The 21,729-nt window shown below is 47.0% G+C and overlaps 1 protein-coding gene across 1 annotated transcript in view; it reads left to right on the forward strand.

Annotated features, from left to right (window-relative positions):
* Positions 1–20,828, forward strand: part of LOC126511844 (aldehyde oxidase 1) — a 50,657-nt gene extending 29,829 nt beyond the window's left edge. Inside the window, exons 22-35 of the mRNA XM_050159293.1 lie at positions 1,113–1,246; positions 2,115–2,202; positions 4,987–5,073; positions 5,859–6,050; positions 7,379–7,606; positions 9,354–9,449; positions 11,452–11,580; positions 12,206–12,280; positions 14,187–14,239; positions 15,428–15,542; positions 18,300–18,365; positions 18,723–18,911; positions 19,551–19,718; positions 20,541–20,828. Of these exons, the coding sequence (XP_050015250.1) occupies positions 1,113–1,246; positions 2,115–2,202; positions 4,987–5,073; positions 5,859–6,050; positions 7,379–7,606; positions 9,354–9,449; positions 11,452–11,580; positions 12,206–12,280; positions 14,187–14,239; positions 15,428–15,542; positions 18,300–18,365; positions 18,723–18,911; positions 19,551–19,718; positions 20,541–20,591 (1,671 nt within the window). The 3' untranslated portion in view covers positions 20,592–20,828. The remainder of the gene's footprint in view (positions 1–1,112; positions 1,247–2,114; positions 2,203–4,986; positions 5,074–5,858; positions 6,051–7,378; positions 7,607–9,353; positions 9,450–11,451; positions 11,581–12,205; positions 12,281–14,186; positions 14,240–15,427; positions 15,543–18,299; positions 18,366–18,722; positions 18,912–19,550; positions 19,719–20,540) is intronic.
* The last annotated feature ends 901 nt before the right edge of the window (positions 20,829–21,729 follow it).

Genomic DNA, 21,729 nt, shown 5'->3' on the forward strand with positions numbered 1-21,729 from the left:
TAGCTTTAAAATCAGCTACAGCAGGCATCTTTTGATGTCCTCTTGGCTGTTGAGAAAAAGAGGGGAAAACAAGAACAGCCTGTCCTGTCAAGTGATGGGACCTGATTTACAAGAAGCAGTTAGGAGACAGTATTGGAAAAGACGGGGCAAGGCACTAAACCCGCTAAGTCAAAAATAACCTGAGTGGAGGAATGAGAGAAAGGAGAGTGTGACGAGGGTCAGAATCACCCAAAATCCTACAAAGAAGAAGCCTTAATTTGCCTCTGTAATGGGAGTGAGGCTTTTTCGATGGCAGAAGTGAGGCTATCTCTGGCAGTTCCGCGGTTCAAACACCACTCAGCCATTCAACCACGGGTCTCGTCTGAAAGCACTGGATGCTTTGGTTGGCCTGCACTGATCTAAGCATCTAGGTATAAGTTAGGGGGCAAAGCAAAGGGACCTGGAAGCCGTGAGGAGGCACCAAGGAGCCAGGGGAGGAGGAGCGTGGGGGTGAACAGGGCACTGGGCAGGTAGGTCACCAAGAGGGACCAGATCCCTGCTGCTCCATAGATCTCCTCTATTTCCTGTGTGACAATGGGTTATTATTATCTTGGGCTCCCCTTCAATAAAAACCAGTTGTTTAGACAAAATGGTCTATAAATATTAGGATGATCAAGACATCCTGGGAAGTCCAGCTGGGCGGTATTCTCAGTTTCCCAGTAAGGACAGGAAAAGTAGAGATGGGCGAATAGAGAAGCTTAGAAGACCACAGCACCTTACTGATTCAGAAAACCTCCCTAAGGGATAAGGGGGAAAGATATTAGTCTAGGAGACACAGGACTATTTCACTGCTGTAGGAAGAACTAGTTCATATTAGCAGTGGTTCTGGCAATGCCATTCAAGCCAAATGAGCTAACCATGAGCATGAGTGTGGGTGATGGTTATTGGACATTTTCCTTCTGTTTTTGATAATAACTACATCATGACTTGTGTATCGTATTCAATATTATGAAATCCAAATATGTAAAGGTCATGGCACTTGGGGAAAGACTTCCTGTTAAGTTTGTGGGTATAAAAGTGATGGCCGTACGTTTTTCTGAAGATGGGACTAGTGAAAACTTTACTGTCTCCAGGATGTAGTTGCCTCTACCTTGAAGCTCTCAGCCAACAAGGTCATGTGTCATGTAAGGCGTGTTGGTGGGGCGTTTGGAGGAAAAGTGGACAAAACCAGCGTCTTGGCCGCCGTCACTGCCTTTGCCGCCAGCAAGTAAGTGGGGAAACCCGTTACCAGATGCCAGGTTAGGAAACATCTTTGCCTTATTTAAGAACCAAAAGAAGTATCAATTTCTGAAAAATATGATGGAAGCCAGTGTGAAAATATTACAGTTCTTGAACTGGGTGTTAGTCTCAGCAATCGGAGGCAGAGGAAGGAGGATCTCTGAGTTCAAGGCCAGCCTGGTCTACAGAATGAGTTCCAGGACAAACTAGTCTACACAGAGAAACCCTGTCTAATAAAGCCAAAATAAATAATAAACAAGCAAATAAATGAATTATTATAGTACTTGGAAAGTCAACAGGAACAGGTCCTGAGTGGAAGGAGTCCCTTGCTTTGAGCACTGAGAGTCTGATCTGTATGCTTATTGATCAGCTATAACTGCGTAGTCTCCCCAAGTCAATCAATCTCCCTCTTTTCTCCCCTTACTTCAGTGTGTTTGTCTTTCTAACTCTCTCTTGAATTAAATAGATATTTTCTGGGATAAGCTTACATTTATTTGTCTCTCTCAAAACCTCACCATAGGAAATTGTTAGCATACAAAAGAGTTCCACAATAGCCCCAAATGGATATTTATTTATGTGGGAATAATCACACAGAAAGAGTAGAGATCTGTAGTTCTTTGTGTACTCCGGGAACTGTAACTGAATCCAGCAGCCAAGAGGCATGCATGCCCCTACATCTGCATAAATAGCACACAAAACCATGCCCAAAGTGGGGTAGCAACCCAAAGGCCATTGGCTGGAGGATTTCCCACAGCAGGAAATTGCCTTTGGAGCCAACACACAGGCATACTATCATTGACGAAAACTTGCTAGCTTACTTGCTCGCTTGTTTCACGCTTCTTTATTTTCTGTCTCAGACATGGTCGCGCAGTCCGCTGCATTCTGGAAAGAGGAGAAGACATGTTAATAACTGGAGGCCGCCACCCTTACCTTGGAAAGTATAAAGTGAGCAGGAGAAGGAGCCGGGGAAAGAGTTGTGCTGCAGATAGAATATTCTATACAAGCAGATGTCAGTGTCTGTCTGCTCTGCCGGGGAGAAAACACGCATCAATGGATGTGTCCTCTTCAGGGTGTCTAAAGCTGTGATGAAATGCCATGACCCAGCACTTCAGGGAGGAAAGGGTTAATTTTACCCACAATTGAATATTACAGTTCATCGTTGAAAGCATTTAGGGCAGAAACTCAATCAAGGAAGGATCCTGGATGCAGGAGCTGATGCAGAGGCCATGAAGGAATGTTTTTTTTTTCCCCGTCGCTCGCTCGACCTGCTTTCTTATAGCACCCAGGACCACCAGCTCATGTTGGCATCACCCGAATGAGCGGACGCCTCCCCCATCAATCACTAATTAAGAAAATGCCCTACATCCTTGACTACAGCCCAATCTTATAGAGACATTTCCTCAATTGCTGTTCCCTCCTGTCAGGTGACTCTAGCTTGTGTCAAGGTGACATAAAAACCAGCCAGGACAGAATGATCGTCTGCTTCCCTACTCCTTGTGCGCCAGTTAAATTACCATCCAGTTCAATGAGATTTCCTGCTTTGCTCAGAGATGTCAGTGAGAGAGAGAGAGAGAGAGAGAGAGAGAGAGAGAGAGAGAGAACCATCTAGAATTGTGCACTGCAGAGTGAATAATAGGAAAACCTCTGAGTATGTCCATGAATGGAGATCTGATAACCATCCTTTTCACAGAAAAGGGAAAAATAGAATAATTCCTATAACAATAGTGCTATATGAAATTGCAATTATTTGCAAATTGTTCCTCATTTTTAATATATCAAACGTATCTTGAAAAACCATGACCCAGAAATTCCTAGAAAAGGTTTTTATCATAGAAATTCATTATCTTTTGCCTTTTAAAAGACCATTTTACATTTTCAAGTTGTCTGATAGCTTTAACAAATAACCAAAATCTGACAGGATCTTAAGCCTTTATTATGTCATTTCTCATGTAGGTAACAGCCGTGTAGCAAGCATAGATTTGGGGAGGGAGGCCTTGCTCTAGTCATTCAGGGACCCGTTTCTCTAATGACAACTTTAACCCTTTAGACTGCACTCTCTAACACTGTGACCGTGAGCTGTGTGTAACTATTTAAATTAACAAAATACAATTAAATTAAGATTGTGTTCTATAGTGGCATTAACAATATTTCAAGTGCACAGTGGCCACCTGTAGTTACTGACTACCATGGTACACATGTACTCACGATGTTGTCATCGTCCCCAAGGACTATATTGCAACTCTGTACAGGGTCTCTGAGTCCTCCATGGAGCTGTATACACAAGGCAGTGGGCAAAGGCACACTAATGAGGCTGATACATCAGGTCCAGCCCTGTAAGTGGGGGACTTAGCTTCTGTCTTTGAGACTGACTTTGCCACTCCCTGGCTAGGAAATGAAGTCTTGTGTGCCCAGATACCAGCCTGGGGGAGCCTCAGAACCTCAGAATAACAACTTTAAACCTGACCTCACACAGAACAGTGAGACTGAGTTGATGGTTGATGAGTTGCAGCCGTAACTGGTTTGAGTCCTCACAGGAGGCTCATGATACTGCTGCAGGCAGGATGGTCTGAGAGTGAGAGGATGGAGCAGGATGTGGCTCAGGAGGCAGGATGAATGCAGGCAGGAAGCAGTAGGGTGGAGACGTGGTGGTAGGATATATGGACCAGATGAGCTCCTGAGTATACTGTATACAATAAAACAGTGCTTGTTGAAAACCTTAGCACCATGTGACAAAGAAGGCCACAGAACACAGCTAGAGATTTCTAAAAGAAAAAAAAACAACCAGAAAGCAGTGAGCATTCTGGCAGGAAATTGGTGGTCTGGTGTTTGTACGTTTGGGGGAGAAAGGAAAACTGGACATGGCAACAGAAATGCTCTTCATCTAAATGAACTGGGCTGGAGTTACAGAGGCCATGACCATGGCAGTGATGGGCAGTGGTGGAGAGCGGTGTGAGGACTGGGAATGAGATTGAGATTTACATGGCAACACGGATGCTCTGACTAAAGAGCTTTTGTGCTTCTTCTTCTGCGCTTCCCTGATTTATTTCCATTTCAAAGCTAGGCAGAGAGTTTCCCCTGTGTACTCTGTGCTTCCCGTGGCTGTGACAAAACACCCTTCCAAACATCTTAAAGGAGTAAGGATTTATTTCGCTTTCTAGTTGGAGGGAAGTGCCCGTCATGGCAAGGGTGCGGAGAGAGCAAAAGCATAGTGTGAAGGGTGTTCACACTGCAGCGAGTTGGAAGCGGGGGGGGGGGGGGGGGGGGGGGGGGGGGGGGGGGGGGGGGGGGGGGGGGGGGGGCGGGGACTGCCTATCATGGCGAGCGTGTGGAGAGGGCAGGAGCAGCGCATGAAGGGTGTTCATACTACAGCGCATACCGGAGGAAGGGAAGTGTGAGGGCTGTGCTCAGCTCCTGTTCTTCTCTGGAGCTGTCTAGGACCTAAGCCAAGGGGATGGTGCCACCCACCGTCAGGGTTGCTCTTCCCACTTCAGTTAACCCAATCAAGATGATCCCTCCAGGGATGTCCAGAGGCAACTCTAGATCTGTTGAGCTGATGATTAACTGCCACACAGTGTTTTCCCAGGGTCACTAAGCCAGCTCCACATCAAAGAAACAGATTTCTAATCTGACTCTGTGACGGTTTTTCCAAAGCATGACTAAGCAAACTTTCTGTAGACTCGATCTCCTGAGCCAGTATCAACAGGCATTTCTCTGCCCCACTGCCCACAGGTGGGATTCATGAAGGATGGCCGGATCGTGGCCCTGGACATGGAGCATTATTGCAACGGAGGAAGCTCCCTGGATGAGTCGTTATATGTAAGCGTATTAAAGGAGGTTTTCATTCTCCAAAGAGTGTGACAGGAAATGACTCCACTCAGGAACCATTTACTCTTTATGTAACACTTAAGGAAAGTGCGGAGACTCTTACTGCACAGTAGCATAGAGTTACTACGAACCACAAGTGGAGAAAAGACCGTGGCCAAATTTGTGTCTCTGCTTCCTGTCCATGCTCCCCACACCCAGCTGCGAGCCCTTGACTGAGCTGTCTCAGCTTTGGCTCTCTGGGTATTTCCAACTGTGTAACTCTTTATGGGGCCATCCTGTGCACTATGAGATGTCACCGGCATCCTTGACCTGTAGATGTCCCTGTCATGCCAGATCCCAATCTGGCAGCAGCCAAAACTATGTTCAGATATTGCTAAATATCCATATTTCGTAGAAAGAAGGAAGGGTTTCCTCTGGTTGAGTATCGAGCATTAAAGCAGATACCAGAATGCCTTTAAAATTTCTAGACTGTCTCGGTCTATAGGGCCAATCCTTAGGGGATACAGACATATCCAGGGCTTCTAGGAATAGCCAGAACTTGAAAAAAATGATTTGTGCAAAAGTGTGAAAATCAAAGGCAATAATTGAGAAGAATTCAAATCCCTTAAAATTGTATTACAGCAATTTGTATTGACCTGGGGTGCCAAGTATTTCAGTGTTCTTGTTGAGATGTGAAGAGCGAGCTGTTTCCAGCCTGGTTTCACTGGGAGGTGTCTGCATGCTAGGACATTCACAGAAGGCCAAAGTTTTCTCACGTCCATTCTGGGTTTCTGCAGGTGATTGAAATGGGGCTTATGAAGACGGAAAATGCATACAAGTTCCCCAACCTACGCTGCCGGGGCAGGGTCTGCAAAACCAACCTTCCATCCAACACGGCTTTCCGTGGATTTGGCTTTCCTCAGGCAGGACTGGTCACCGAAGTCTGTATCACAGAAGTGGCAATCAAATGTGGCCTGTCCCCTGAGCAGGTAAACCTCCTCTAACTCGTGTATAAAATATGCTGATTATCTGAGCTGGGAAGGCTTGGGGTCATTCCGGTTGCAGAATTTGAGAGGTGATCCAGAGAGGAAATCACTGGCCTGAGTCTGTCCAGCCCTTACTACCTCTGTCCTCTTATTTTGGTAACATGAGTGAGAGGGGAAATCAAAGGTATCCCTTCCTGTCGATAGCAATGTAGATCTCTTAAAATCTACAATACCTCCAAAGGCACACTGCATTTTGTTCCACTTTTTCTCTTACGGGGATCTAGGCAATTTCTAGACGGGTTTCTGGGGGAGTGTGTGTTTTTATAATGGCCTCTATCTGCTGTGGAGGGAGCTGACCGTAACTGGGAGGGTTTCTCATCTAGGAATAGAAGACACTTGGTGTCTTTTGCTCTCAGGTGAGGGTCTTAGTTGCTGGTTCTGGGAAGGCAGTCACCGTCTACTCTGGGTGTCAGACTTCTGGGGAGATCAGAATATGTTTGGTTGTGGTTTCCTGTGTAAGACCTATCCAAGATGGAGCCAGTAAACATTTCTTCATAGGTAGTGGAAGGAGATCATGCAGCTTCACCCTGCCTTGAGGGAATAATGGCTGATAGTGGTTGCTCTCCACAGGGCATGTGGCTTTCTTCAGTGGTGTAACCACTAGTCAGTTCCCCATGCTGCAGAAAATAACCTCCTACCCAAGTCTGCACGAGCCGCAGGAGTTGTGTAGAGTTGTTCATACAAAGCATGCACGGGTGGGAGAGCCTGGGAAGGAGAAAGGTTTCAGTGGGATGGGCCAGGGGCTAAGGAGGACAAAGGGAAGGGAAGCAGCTAAAATGTGCAGTGCGCATGCATGGAACTCTCTAAGAATTTACAGAGTAATCTCAGCTGTCCTTCCTCCTAGCCATCAGTTCAATTTAGACAAATATCCCCGTGGGTTGGCTTTGGGAATAAGTGGTCCTATCTCGCCAGAGCATCTATGTAACCCAGGTTGCATAGGCCAGGCACCTTTCAACAGATACCCACAAATACAAGAACTGAGAGTCAGGGATGTAACCGGACCATACTGAGACACACGGGAATAGAGGCCAGGGGCTCCGTCCTATAAACTTGAATAAGAATGGCATAGAAACAAGAGAGTCTAGCATAGCTGTTGTGATTCTGAGTGGGGGATAAGGAAAATGTCATGGCTGAGAATGGCTTTAGCGCCCACGGGGCAGCACATAAGTTGACCCTTTCAGGACGGGCAGAAGTGGAGAAAGAGGACAGGGGGTGAACAAACTGTGTCTTCTGAGCTTCCCCTCACCTCTCATTCTCCTCTCCTTTCATAGGTTCGAACCATAAACATGTACAAGCCAATTGATTGTACCCACTACAAGCAAGAGATCAATGCCAAGCCCCTCATGGAGTGCTGGAGAGAATGTATGGCCAAGTCTTCCTTCACTACGAGGAAAACAGCTGTAGAAAAATTCAATGCCGAGAATTCCTGGAAGAAGAGGGGGCTGGCCATGATCCCCCTGAAGTTTCCTGTGGGTCTTTTCACAGTAGCCATGGGACAGGTCAGTTCCTGGAACCCAGGCTGGGATGTCACCCGTCAGAGACCTGGGGAAACAGAGGAGCCGAGGAAATATCCTTCACACTGGATCAGCTGTGTGATGGCCCGGCCCAGCTGTTAAGCCCCACCCAGGCTGGGTTTTGCATAAGCTGCAGTACTCTGGGACACAATGGCTCTTCTGCTTATGCCCCCACCGTGGGTAGGGACATTCTTGGTGGGAAATGGGGCACCTGTGATTTACTGCAGGCTGACCCTAAGCAGCTGAGATACCAGCTTTGGGTCCTGTTCATGTGTCCAGTAAGAGACGGACTCGGTGTTTCTAGATGTGAAATAGACATGGGGCATTGTGGGGCACTGGGCACCCTACTTCTTGCTTGGTAAGGGTCAGCTAAACCTGGAAAGATAAATTATTTAACTTTTTAAATGCAATTTTAGGAGTTGCTTTTCCTTGTAACTTTCTTTTCTTTCTTTTTTTTTTTTTAATGGGTTTTTGAGATAGAGTTTCTCTGTAGCTTTGGAGCCTGTCCTGGAACTAGCTCTTGTAGACCAGGCTGGGATCAAACCAGAGATCTGCCTGCCTCTGCCTCCCGAGTGTCGGGGTTTAAGACAAGCGCCGCCACCTCCTGGCTCTCCTTATACCTTTAAAGAGAAAAGTTTTTGAATTGCTGTCCTGGTTCCTTTAGCTGACTAAATCAGTCTTTGCTTAGCCCCTAAACCCCACTTACGCTTTCTGCCTCTGGTTTTGAATAGAACTTGTGTGTGCTCACTGGTGAAGGACCGCTATGTTCTAGCTTGCTGTATAGCAGTGATGGGGACTCCTCATCTAATCTATTACACGTATGTGTGTATGTTGTGCATGCACACAGAGATGCAGCCAAGCCCTGACGTCACTGGTTGTGCCTCCTCTCTTTGCATGAGTCTCATGGAGGGAAAAGCAGGAATGGGTGGGGCAGTGGGATGGACTCCTATTGACACCTATGCACTGTGTGTGTCCGGAGCGAGAAGACCGTGAGCAGAGAGTAGGAGGGTCCCTTCCTCTCCCCATCTTTATCCTGTCACCTTCTAGATAAACAATCACAGTCACACACTGAATTAGAATCTACAGTGGACAATTCTAGCCTAGTAAGACTTGGTAGAAGCCGCATGCTCGTCAGTTGTAAACGAGGTCACTTAGTCTAGCTGCCTCTGAGTAGAAGAGCTTTATATTCTGTGGGCAGCGTGGTTGCTTCTGCACCGTTCGGAGGAGCTGTGCAGTCAGGTGATCACTCCAGAGGTCTGCAGCTCTGTGCCAAGATGGCTCAGGTCAGTGGTTCTCAACCTGTGGGTCGCGACGCCTCTGAGGGTCACAAATCAGATATCCTGCATATGAGACATTTACATTAAGATTCATAACAACAGTAAAATTACAGTTATGAAATAGCAATGAGAGAATTATATGGTTGGGGATCACTACAACTTAAAAAACTATGTTAAAGTGTTACAGCATTAGGAAGGTTGAGAACCACTGGTGTATTGTGGTTCTGGGTCATTTTGCAACTAAACAATAAACGTTTCTCTGTGAACCTTACTTGGATTAGCATTTTGGGGTGATCACCATGCAGCACTGGCCCTGCCGTTGCCCTGGTTCTGTTAGGATATATATTTGGGGGACAGGGACTGGGGAGAGGGGTGGACAGTGTTTTAGTTACAGAGACACGTCCTGACAGGGGTCAGCGCCTCTTCTGATTCGCCTCTTTTCTTCCCCTCCCCAGGCAGCCGCCCTGGTTCACGTTTATCTCGATGGCTCAGTACTCGTCACTCATGGTGGCATTGAGATGGGGCAGGGAGTCCACACTAAAATGATCCAGGTGAGCGTACAAACACTGGATTCTCTTGAGTGTGTCCGTACAGATGTGTTCATGAGCGAAGACGGTGAGCGTACATAGCTGTTTCAGAATAACAGGGTAGGACACTGTAGCTTTGACAGTTTAAGCCTTAAGCTGTTAGCAGAAACTGGGTAAATAAGTCAGTTTTGTTACTGAATGCCAGAAAAGCGTGTGCCAAAAGATGGGTTTGTTGTGTTGCTGAAGATGGCTGTGTACTTGCTTTCTGCTACCATTTCGATGATTGACAACTGAATTGTCCTTTTCTGAGTTCTTTTTTTTTTAAAGATTTATTTATTTATTATGTATACAACATTCTGCCTCGATGTATGCCCGCACGCCAGAAGAGGGCACCAGATCTCAGTACAGATGGTTGTGAGCCACCATGTGGTTGCTGGGAATTGAACTCAGGACCTCTGGAAGAGCAGCCCAGTGCTCTCAACCTCTGAGCCATCTCTCCAGCCCCATTTTCTGAGTTCTTGTTGGGTGGTGAAAAGATGTGTAAATTCAGAGGGATTGTAATGTTTCTTGACCAGGCTGGCCTCAAACTCACTGAGATACTCCTGTCTCTGCCATCCAAGCGCTGGGATTAATGCCGTGCGCCACCACCACCCAACCGATTTACCTACTATAAAAATTACTAAGATGTTGCTGGTGTTATGCTGTTCATTGTCAGATTTTTTTTTTTGTGTCATTGCAAATTCTTTACAATTTGCCACACCTGTGCCTGCCTATAATCCTAGCCCTCTGGAAGCTAAGGCAGGTGGATCAAACTCAGGCCAAACTCATCCTTTCTCAAAGGCAAAACAGACAAGCAAACGAGATTCTTAGCAATCATGACTTTTAATGGCTGCTTGGGGGGTGTATTTGTAATTGACTCTACCTCAGTTATTGAGCTATTCCATGAATATTTCTCAAAATAAACCCGTGATCCTCTCAGCAATTGTTTTCTTAACGTGACTCACCTGCAGAGGAATTACTGGGCGATGGGGTATGGGCATTTGGAATTACTTGACACGGGCTGCCAAATTGTTTTCCATAAAGTATCTGTTGTTTTATTGTGCCCTTAACTAACGCTAAATTTGATGAACTGTTGAAATAATTAGATAATTTGCCAGGTGAGTGAAAGCAGCTCAAGATTTAGATTTTTAGATTATAGGGACCCGGGATGTGCATGGGGTTTTTCTTTGTTTGTTTTTTGCTTTCATGCTGCTAAAACTTGAGAATTCTTAGTTCTATGTTTCAGTGAGTTTTCAGTGTTTTTTTTTTCCTTCCTTGAGCCAAAGTCCTTAAGTCCTTATGTTGAGAGCCTGCGTACTCTGTCAGGATGCTTCTCTGAGAGCCTGCTATTTTGGAAGGGTTCAGAATGCCCATGTCCTTGGACAAGTTGCGAAAAAAACTTTATCAAGCGTACTGCTAGCCAGAGAGAGGTTAATTTGAATCAACTAAAATGTAAAATAATAGACCAAAGCAATCCCTAATCACCATGCTGGCCCTCAGAGGCCCCAGCCCCATCCACTCTTCCATGGTTCACGTGTTCTTGAGGCCAGAGTCCTTCCTGAGAGGTGTTCATTTCCTGCAGTGTGTTCAGAACTGCATGGAGAACCATACAGCTCCTGCTAACGTCATATCCTCTTGGCTAGGAGTTTGCAGAGTGGTATGGTGAGATTAGCTTGACAGTGCTGATATCATTAACCCAGAGACGGGGATGAAGCTTCTCCCCTGCACTAGCCTGGAGCCTTTTCCTGACTTTGTTTCACATGAGAGAACCAGCAGAAAAGGAAGATGTGTTTAGAACTTGGAGTCTAGACTATCTAGCAAGCAGGATTTTAGAAGAGAGGGGTTTTGTACTTGAAGGAGGTCAGGGTTCCGCTTCTTCATCCCTGTCCTGCATCTGAGGGCTGCATACATGTTCTGTGTCAACTACGTCTGAGCATAGGGTGCAACTAACCAAAGCATCTGAAAAGAAAATTGGTTCCAAACCTAGGTGGTCAGCCGTGAACTAAGGATGCCGATGTCCAGTGTCCACCTGCGTGGGACAAGCACAGAAACCGTCCCCAACACCAATGCCTCTGGAGGGTCTGTGGTGGCCGATCTCAATGGGTTGGCAGTTAAGGTAAAGCCTCCTAAAGTAGCATCATTCACGAGCCCTTTGGGGTCAGATCCATGGCTGGGGATCAGAAGAGAAGAGTCGTTTATCTCCCAAGTCTCCTCAGTGCAGGGAAGGGTGGGCACACAGACCCAGCAGGGACGCAGCACCCAGCAGTTCTGTGCCCGCTGCTCCACTGGTCACCAGTCCTCTTACTTCCACCCCAAACCCCCACTGTCTTCCCCCTTCTGTGTTCAGTCAGATTCCTTACCTCCTGCCAGGCCTTCGGGCGATGCCCTCTCTCCATCCCAGTTCATTGTGTTTCACTCTGGCTTCTTGAACCCTGAACAACATGCCCAGAAGATTCATGTTCTGCCACCAGTGTTTAGTAGTGTACAAGGGTCCTCCTGTTAAGTGTTGACCTAGTGTAGGATGTGAGGCGACTGTCACTTATACCAGTGCGTGTCTGACCCGCTCACACCTGCAAACATCCCTGCATGACGTCTTTCATGCCGTCCTCTACTGCACGGATACCCTATGTCTCCTTGTTCCTCTGTGCTGTTGAGGTGACTCTGTGGGATGACATACCGTGTTGTTTGGACATTGATGTCTTCACAAAATTATTAGAACCGTAACTTAAAATCACTTGCAGGACGCCTGCCAGACTCTTCTAAAACGCCTTGAACCCATCATCAGCAAGAATCCTCAGGGAACGTGGAAGGATTGGGTGAGAGTCACCGCTTCTCTGTGTTTATCATAGAAGCTAACAAGCGAGAGGAGGGGGAGGAGAGACAAGTGTGGGCTATGTTTATGGAGGGGGTAATTCAAAGGCTCTGGCCTTGCACAATGACGAGCAGAGGGCCCTCTGCCTGTGGCACATGGAGATCCCATGCAGTGGGAGAAGGGGTGCATGCAGGCGTGTTTCTATGACACAGAAAGATGGGGTCCGTGCTCCAGCTCCTGCCCTAAGCTCCACACATATATGTTTCGTCCCGTGGAACCTAGGTGCTCCCTGGATAACTGCTGTGTGTTCTCCTCCTTCCGATTTTCTGTTCCTAAATAGAAAAGCAATGCTGGAATCATTCTGAGAAGCTCAGATAGCTGCTCACTCAGAGATGGGAAACCAGGGGCAGGAGAGATGGCTCACAGGTTAAGAGGATGTGTTGCTGTCCCGATGGACCTGGATTCAATTCTCATCACCTACACGTCAGCTCACAGCTGACTCCAGTTCCAAGGGATCGGATGCACTTTTCTAGCCTCTGCAGGCAGTGCACACACAGTCACGCCTTCCAAGCAAATGTCCATACACACAAGAAGAAAACAATTTGTGAAAACAAATAGGGCATGTTCTCTACATGTCACAGACTGGACCAGTGGACTGGAAACATTCGCCTGCTTCCTGGTGCACTGGCAGTCTGGTTGGAGGAGAAGACACACGCCCTGTCATAGACCAGCTAAGTTTTCACAATGGCGGATTGTTAAGCATTAGATGATGTGGAGCTTACATTAATAACCCCTGGTGCAGCTGCCATGCCGACTGCTCTACGTGATTAGCTCTGCAGTATCGAAGGACAGGTTTGGCAAAGGTTTGCATACCGTTCTGCTTGGAAAGACCCCAGCGCTGAGCTAGCCCAGTACAGTATGAGAGGATAAGCAGGGTGCCTTAAATCCTGGTGGCTCAGTTCAGTCACCTTTCTCTCACCCAAAAGCTCCTGCTATTTCAAAAAGGCTGATTTCATAATTCACAATTATGGAGTAAGCTGGGTGGTGCTGGTACACGCCTTTAATCCCAGCACTCGGGAGGCAAAGGTACACTGATCTCTGATTTCGAGGCCAGCCTGGTCTACAGAGTGAGTTCCAGGACAGACAGGGCTATTCAGGAAAACAAACAAACAAACAAAAACAAAACCTGTTTTGAAAAACAAACTACCTACTAATACTACTATTATTATGGAATATGAAACTTCTGCATCTGTTCTGGGCATCATTGTTTTCCCCCTGCCTAGTGACACCTGACCTCAGAAAGGCTGAGAATGGCTGACTGGAGAAAGTTGCCCCCAGATGTAGTTCAGGAACATCCTCCTTTGCCATCCATTGGAGGATGCTGCCATGGAGCCCGCCTTCTTCCGTAACACTGCGCCTGTCACAGTCTCTCTTGAGTCTGTTGACCTGACCTTTGGTTATCTGTTGAGTAAACAACCATATGTCCTTGCAGACACAGGGACCTGTTGATGTCATGGCACTGTTTAGCAAATCCCTCTGCTCGACTGAAACTGTTATGCACACATGATATAAAAGTAAACAGCCAACCATTGTATCCCAGAAGTAACAGCCCAAGTCTCTCCAGGTGACTGATCACTTCATAAGCGGGACGTGGACGACCATTAAAGTTCAGCTGACGAGCATAACATATCAGAGCAGACATTTACCACCACCATGTGCATTGACCTAGCGTGGCTACTACACCCAGTGAGCCATGGTTGCTTATGTAGATGGAGATTGTTGGTGACAGGAATTGTTCATCTGGGGCCATCCTTGTGACTGTAATACTGAAGACATGTTGAAATAAACCAAACTCCTGAGCAGTTCTCTCGGGACTCCTTCTTATATCTTGCTCTGCTCGTCCCCCCCAGGCGCAGACCGCTTTTGACCAGAGCATCAGCCTCTCGGCTATTGGATATTTCAGGTAAGACCATCCCTTCAATCCAGTGTTGTGGAAAATTCCGGTATGAGCTTGAGGAAGAATTTCAGTTCTATTTGCGATTTTGGCCCCCAACCTGACTCACTACGTTCAGTTAGTCTGCTGTGGGAAGAAACTTTTATCTGCTAGTTAACCCAAGTTCCCAGACGACCTGCTCTGGGGAAAATAGTTCACACCGGTAGACTTGGTGCTGATTCGGTTCCCACTGTGGCCGTGATGTGGCTTACTGTGAACTGGTGCTTGAGATCCACAGCCGTGGCTTTTGTTGAGAGTGCAATTTATCCCTGAAGTTAAGACCCAAGAGTGTGGGTGAAAGCGAAGCCAAAATTAGGATAGGCGCCCCCTGTGTGAGCAGACAGAGATCCGAGTAGCTGTGGAGCCCCGAGCATCCCACCCTCTAGGAAACGGTTGGTTGACTGCTTCTATGGAGAGTGAGTGCTGAGACAGGGCAGGGTCTTAGCTCCTGTACTCACTCTGCCTGGGACTCCAGCTGCCCATCAGGGACAGACACTGGTGTGGCGGTTTAGATTAATGAAGACCAATAGTAATAGATATTTGAACAACTTTAATGAAAAAACCAGACTCACAAAACCAAGGTTCCAGAGGAGTACCAGAAGCAGGAAGGGGAGCGCGGCTTCTGTGCACCCATTTATCAGTAAACATTCGCCCGAGGCCAGCCTGCCCCCAATGGGTGGGCTTATCCCTACACACTGGTAGCATTTTTTCATGGCCACCTCCAGGCTGAGGACAGAGGGGAGACAGGGAAGAGGACTCAGCAGGCTGCTGGCCTGGACTTCTTTTCTCGTTGACATTCAGCTGTTCTTGCTGAAGAGTGGGGGATGGAGCAAGCATAGAGCCAGCTCACAGGAGCCAGGGGACCTGAATCCTCACAGGCAACACTGAATCCTGGAGCCAGAAGGAGAGAAAGCAGGCAGATAAGGCCCCTTGAAACGGCGTTTGCCTTAAGATGCAGGCTGAACCCTCAATCTGAGGACCATAGAAGACATGTTTCTTGGACACATGTGTTAGGCATGTGTTATGTGCTGGCATGGCCTTAGACTCAGGTCCACCTCTGAGTGCCACAGCTCCCTTTCTGCTGGCTTAATCACCATTGTCTGAGATTGCAGGAGTTGATCACCTAACAGTGCGCCTCGACAATTCTGTTTCTTTCAGGGGCTATGAGGTGGAAATGAACTGGGAGACAGGGGAAGGCCATATCTTCGAGTATTTTGTGTTTGGAGCTGCCTGCTCAGAGGTGGAAATAGACTGCCTGACTGGGAACCACAAGGTCAGTTCCACCAGGGAAGGTCCCCTGACTGTATGGGTGAGATGCTAAAAATTCCATACGTGCTGCCTACTGGAAGGAAGTTGGGTGTGTGGCAGCACCACGCATTAGCCCTAAGGGTGATCTCTCTGTATTGCTAGAAAAAAATGAAAATTACCAGTTTCCTTCTGTGGAAAACAAAAATCCTTCTTAGGTGTTTCCTTCTTTCAGTTTTAACTGGAAATAGGAAAGAAATGACTTCAAAACAGCCCGACGAGAGCTGCCATGCAGACTCTTTTCTCAACTAGGAATCCTGACCTCGTATGAGAAGTGTCTTAGCGCGATGCTCTTTAAGGGCACCACAGGTGTCCAAAGCTTGTTAAGAAGGACCAAGGGTCAGCTCAGGAGAGGCAGTGGTCAATCATGCCCTCTCCTTGGATATCTTAAGTGTCTTCTTATACTTTTAGGGGATGGGTGGGCTGTAGATGCACACTCCTGGACACACACAACAGCTTCAAGGACTTGGTTTCCTTTCTTGTACTCGGCCTTTTGTGGTAAAGAAAGTATTCATTGGCCATTATATAATAAATGAGCAGAGACACATCAAACGGGACTGCGGTAGCCTTCACAATGTCATGTCACTAAGCTACTGGGTTAGTGACAATCTGCCCCCAAACCTACCAAGAAGCAACCTCCAGCTTTGAGGTTTCCAAAATTTTGTGTCTATGTTTTCAGACTGTTATGCATAATTTTTCATTTAATATTCTCTTAGCATATACTTTTAAGTACAGTCAGCCTTATCTTTGAGATTATGTACAGCCTCATTGAGCCTCCCTGCTAGAATATCAGATTTGTCTCTGGGGAACCTGGGGCAGACGCAGAGGACTGTCACCTCAAGCCTGACTCTTGGGTTAGAGTGGCTGTCCCACACTACGCTGAGAGCTCTCTAGTGCTAACTAATCTCTGAATCCCTTTGCCCTCAAATAAAAAGTCGGTGGGAGCATACCTGTTTAGGTTTTTCTTCTGTCTTGGCCTTGTGGGCGCTCAGAACAGTAATGACTAACCTGGTGTTGGTTCAGGGTTTTGTTTCTTTGCTTGTTTTACTGTAATTGGACCTTTATGGACCCACTTGAGCTTCTGCCTCTGCCCCGGAGTGCTGGGATTAAAGGCGTGCGACACCACCGCACAGCTGTGCATTTTCTTTGTTCCTAAACAACGATCAACAGGGCGTGTTTGCATGGTGGAAACCATCATTCACACCAAGAATCTACAGACTTGTTGGGGGATGGAGGTGTTGCCAGCACACAGGCGGGGCCCGCTCTTTTCTGCACTTTTAGGTGAGCAGAACACCAGTCCTAAGGGTGGATTTGGTTTTTCCCCGCCCACAGAATGGAGCTCTGCAGCAATGGAAAGCAGTTTGACTTTCTGCTGCCTCGTCCTGATCCATGGCTCGGTGATGTCACCGAGCTGGGTAGACTCCATGGATTAGCTTGGATAGTAGCCACAGGGCTTTGTGATGAGGCTTTTGAAGGACAGAGATATTGACATTTGTTGTTTCACTGTTTGTTGTGATAGATTAAATTTAGTCTCTGGAATCGGCCATCTTGAAGCTAATCCAAAGCAAATGAACTTTTTTATCCCCTTGGAAAACAAATATTACTTAATCTGGGGCTAAGAGCACTGTGTGGGGCTGAAGAGATGGTTCAGTGGTTAAGAGCACTCACTGCTCTTGCAAAGGATCCAGGTTCTGTCCCTAGTTCTCACGTGCTGGCGTACAACCATCTGTAACTCCAGTTTCTGGTGGTATGGCAACCTTCTGACCTCAGTGGTCACCAAGCACACACAGAGTGGCCATACATACTGTAATATGAGAGGAAAAGTATTGGCTCTGGACCCCCAAGGTCAAGTTCTCAGCACAGTGGAGATTTATCTGCCCCAGAGGGACAGAGGGCAGAGAATGAGAGTCAAAGACAGGAGACAGAGGACAAGGGAGACCAGGCACGGGCAATTGTCTCCGATGACAAAGTTCTGCCTCTGGATACAGGGACACAGACATGTCACAGAGGAAAATGGTGGTTTATAAAGGGAGAAGGGGAAACCCCGTGTTAGGATGAGGTGTTAATTAGGCAAGCCAAAGGAGAATTTTGATTGCTTGACTTCAGTAGTTTGATAGCTGGACATTGGTAGCCTCAGAAGGTGGAAGCGGCCATATTAGTGACCAGACCTTGATGGCTGTCTTTGGGAATGTAATCTGATGGTTTTTAGCAAGGCAGAGAGAAAGGGAGAGAAGGACAAGGCCAGTGGGAGCCACACCCGCCATGATGGAGCTGGCTAGATTCCCTTCACAGGCATGGAGGCAAACACCCAACCACAAAAAATAAAAGTAAATAAATCTGGTTTTTAAAGCCATGCAGAATGGAGGGTGGGAATGGAGCTCAGAAGGTGGAGCATTTGCCTAGGATGACTGAGACCTCAGGTTCAGTCCTCAATACCACATAAGCCACGCATGGTGGTGGTTAATCAATGGGGAGGTGGACACAGAAGAATCAGAAGCTGAAGAACAACCTTGGCGACATTTAAAGCCAGTATGGCCTACATGAGACCCTATCTCAAAAACAAAGGTTTTAGATAACAAACGTGGTTACACAATGAAAATTTGGTTGCTTCTTTATCATGAAAATAACATGATCTGTCCAAAGAAAGACTTGACCCCATACCTGGAAGAAGGCATTTCTCAGCTTCTTCTCTCTGTGTTACCTGCATTAAATATTTATTTTGTAGACCATCAGAACAGACATTGTGATGGATGTTGGCCACAGCATAAACCCAGCCCTGGACATAGGCCAGGTACGTGTAACTGTTTGTTCTTGTTTCCTGTTTGGGGGGCAGGAAGTGCAGTGAGTCTGAAGAGGAAACATCCCCTGGGGACCTTACCCTGGTAGACGGGTCCGTGAAGGGTTCCGTCTGCCTCACTGGAGGAAGACATGACGGTGTGTGCACAAGCCTGTGCGGACTCACCCAGAGTTACCATTCCAATGGCTAAGACTAAAACCCAAGGCCTCTGACTTGGAGTCTAGCACAGAATGGGACATACAGAAATGGCTGTAGATGGGGTCCTGGGGACACTCTCTGAGACGCCCTGGAAGGCAGAGGACATGCTCCTGGGAAGCCTCCTCATGGGATACATTCCTTCTCTCCCCTCAGGTGGAAGGTGCATTTGTTCAAGGAATGGGACTTTACACCATAGAGGAGCTGAATTACTCCCCTCAAGGCGTTCTGTACAGCCGCGGTCCAAACCAGTACAAAATCCCGGCCATCTGCGACATCCCCACAGAGATGCACGTCTTTTTCCTGCCGCCGTCTGAGAACTCCAACACCCTGTATTCCTCTAAGGTGAGCTGTGCTCGCTGATGGAGCCCGCGTTTCTTTGTTGTCTGTATGGCGGGGAGACACTGGTCTGCTTGGTGTTTGAGGTCTTTAGGACACTATAGAAGGATTCCATAGTAAACATTTAAGTATAAATCGACTTAACAACATGGTGCAATATTCCCAATATGCCTGACATGGACTATCAGATCCCACTTGACTTTTTATATTGCAATAATCAATTTCATTTCTGTATGTGTTTGTCCCATTTGAAATCATTTTCTTTTTTTTTTCAAATATTTATTTATTATGTATACAATGTTCTGTCTGTGTGTACGCCTGAAGGCCAGAAGAGGGCACCAGACCTCACTACAGATGGTTGTGAGCCACCATGTGGTTGCTGGGAATTGAATACAGGACCTTTGGAAGAGCAGGCAATGCCCTTAACCACTGAGCCATCTCTCCAGCCCCTGAAATCATTTTCTTAAGCTAGAATTCTAAGTATATAAATATTAAGGTCAATGGGTAAATTGCTTTTTCAAAAACAATATATGTATGGCAGTCTAAAGGTTATGTGTGTGTGTGTGTGTACAATATGCATATGAAACTATATTCAGAAAGGGAGGGCATTTTGTGTCCTCACCTACCTGGCTCCTTTCTCTCAAGGGTCTAGGAGAGTCTGGGGTGTTCCTAGGTTGTTCGGTGTTTTTTGCCATCCATGATGCAGTGAGCGCAACAAGAAAGGAGAGAGGCATCTCTGCACCACTGAGGTTCAAAAGTCCACTGACTCCAGAGAAGATCCGCATGGCCTGTGAAGATACCTTCACAAAAATGGTATGTTGTACTCAACAGAAAAAAAAAAAAAAACCATAGAATTCTTTATTTCTGTCCCCTGGCTCCATGGCTACATTTCTTTAGCCCACTGCTGTGGTTTTTCCATGGATAAAAAGAAGACAGGAACCCCTTGGGGCATGCGAGCAGCATAGAGTAGCTCTTGAACTTGTGCCCCTTGGTTGTGTGTTTCCATCAGCCTGGTCTCGGTTGGTCTCCTGGGTGCTCGGGCCCTCATCACTTGAGGGGACCAGAAGGTTCGTTCTCTCGGTTTTATGTTTCCCCTGAGTCAGGCTTAGGAGTTCAGGGGCTGTGGCTTGAACCTGGGACACAGCCAGGAGTCAAGGTCACTGAGCTACAGTCCACTGTCACCCACGCAGGCCCTGGCAGCGAGAGGGAAAGACCCCTCCAGTGCAGCGTCCAAGCTGAGCACACACTAGGGTTCTCCGCTGTCTGTACGGCAGCATGATAAGGAAGCCGCGCCACTCAGTTCCCTCCCCAGCTGAAAGACAAGTTTCCTTCACTTGTGGGGGTGTCCTTTCCGCCCTCCTTCCTTGCTGGCTCTGCATAGGATCCTGGGCCTCCCTGTGGACAAACAGACACTGACTCCATGTTTCCTTAGCCCTCTGCACATTGGGTGAAAAGCTGTACACCCCTCTGCTGGGCCCTGTACAGGACGCCTCTGCACACCACGTGATGTTGTTCTCTGCTCTCTCATTGGCCCTACCCATGGTTTTAGCCTTCACTGTCTTCTGCTATTTATTTAACCTAAGTCACCAGCGTGTTTCTAACTGATAAGCATCCAAACTTGCTCTTTCTGTCCAGATTCCAAGGGACGAACCTGGATCCTTTGTTCCCTGGAGCATCCCTGTGTGAGTCAGATGCGAACTGCAGGGACTGGGTCCACCCGTCTGCAGGATGCACCTCCCGGTCTCTCTGCTGGAAGATGGTAACCATTAAAAGCCAGATTTTCACAGCCCGGAATCATCCACAGCTGATTTTCATGAAGCTGATTTGGAAGTTTCACTTCAGGATGCTCCAGCAATTATAAATGCTCTAAGTAATTATAAATCTTCTTGTAAATCGCACAGATATTAAATCGTTTCCTCTGAAGTGGTTTCATTCATTCGTTCGTTCATTCATTCATTCATTCATTCATTCATTCATTCATTCATTATTCTGCCCCTCAGATCTGTATAGTTAAATACAACAGCTAGGCTGTGCTCATTTTTGGTTTGTATACCAACACAATTATACTATCTAGTGAATGACGATTTTATAAATTATTTCTTTCCTATTGTGATCAGGATTTTTTTTTCTTCATTTCTCCCTGAGAGCAATCACCCCACTTTCCTAATCAGGACAGATATGGGCCCCGTATCTAAAGAGTTTCTGGGACCACGGGGGTCAGGAGGAGAGAGATAAATGAACTTCATCAAAACTTCAAAGGTGCTAACAGCGTTCCCACCAATCAGGAGGGTGAGGAAGGGGGGTCTGGATTCCAAGGCTAGCCTGGGCTACATAACAAGACCGTGTCCCAACAAAACAAGAGCTAAGGATATAATTGGTGATGGAGTGTTTGTCTAGTGTGTTCAGGGCCCTTGGTTCATTTCTAGCACAGGAAAGAGAGAGAGAAACCCACAGAATAAGACAGAATTTTTGAAAATATATGACAAACGTCTTGTGTACAGAACACTTACAACTTTGAGCAAATCACTTTTCAGTGATTCAGGGCAAAGTACAAGTGGGAACAGAAGGAGGAAGCAGGCACGTGAGCAAGTGTAGACCCCAGCCAGCAGGCATCCCATGTCAGCCTCTCTCCCTCAGCTAACACTCCATGACTGAGCAGAGTGGACTATCCCAGTGACCGTGTGATGGGCACGGGGAGAGACGCAGCTTGGTTCACAGGTTGGCTAGCAGCAGATGCAGGTACAGACAGGATGGCAAGTGTGCTCGACAGTCTCTCTAGCAGTTGGTGAGGGGCACGTTTTCCCAATGGACAGAGTTAGATAGT

The sequence above is a fragment of the Alexandromys fortis genome, unplaced genomic scaffold (genome assembly GCF_014885135.2).
Source record: "Alexandromys fortis isolate MF-2015 unplaced genomic scaffold, M_Fortis_MF-2015_v1.1 scaffold_65, whole genome shotgun sequence".
Lineage (NCBI taxonomy): Eukaryota > Metazoa > Chordata > Mammalia > Rodentia > Cricetidae > Alexandromys > Alexandromys fortis.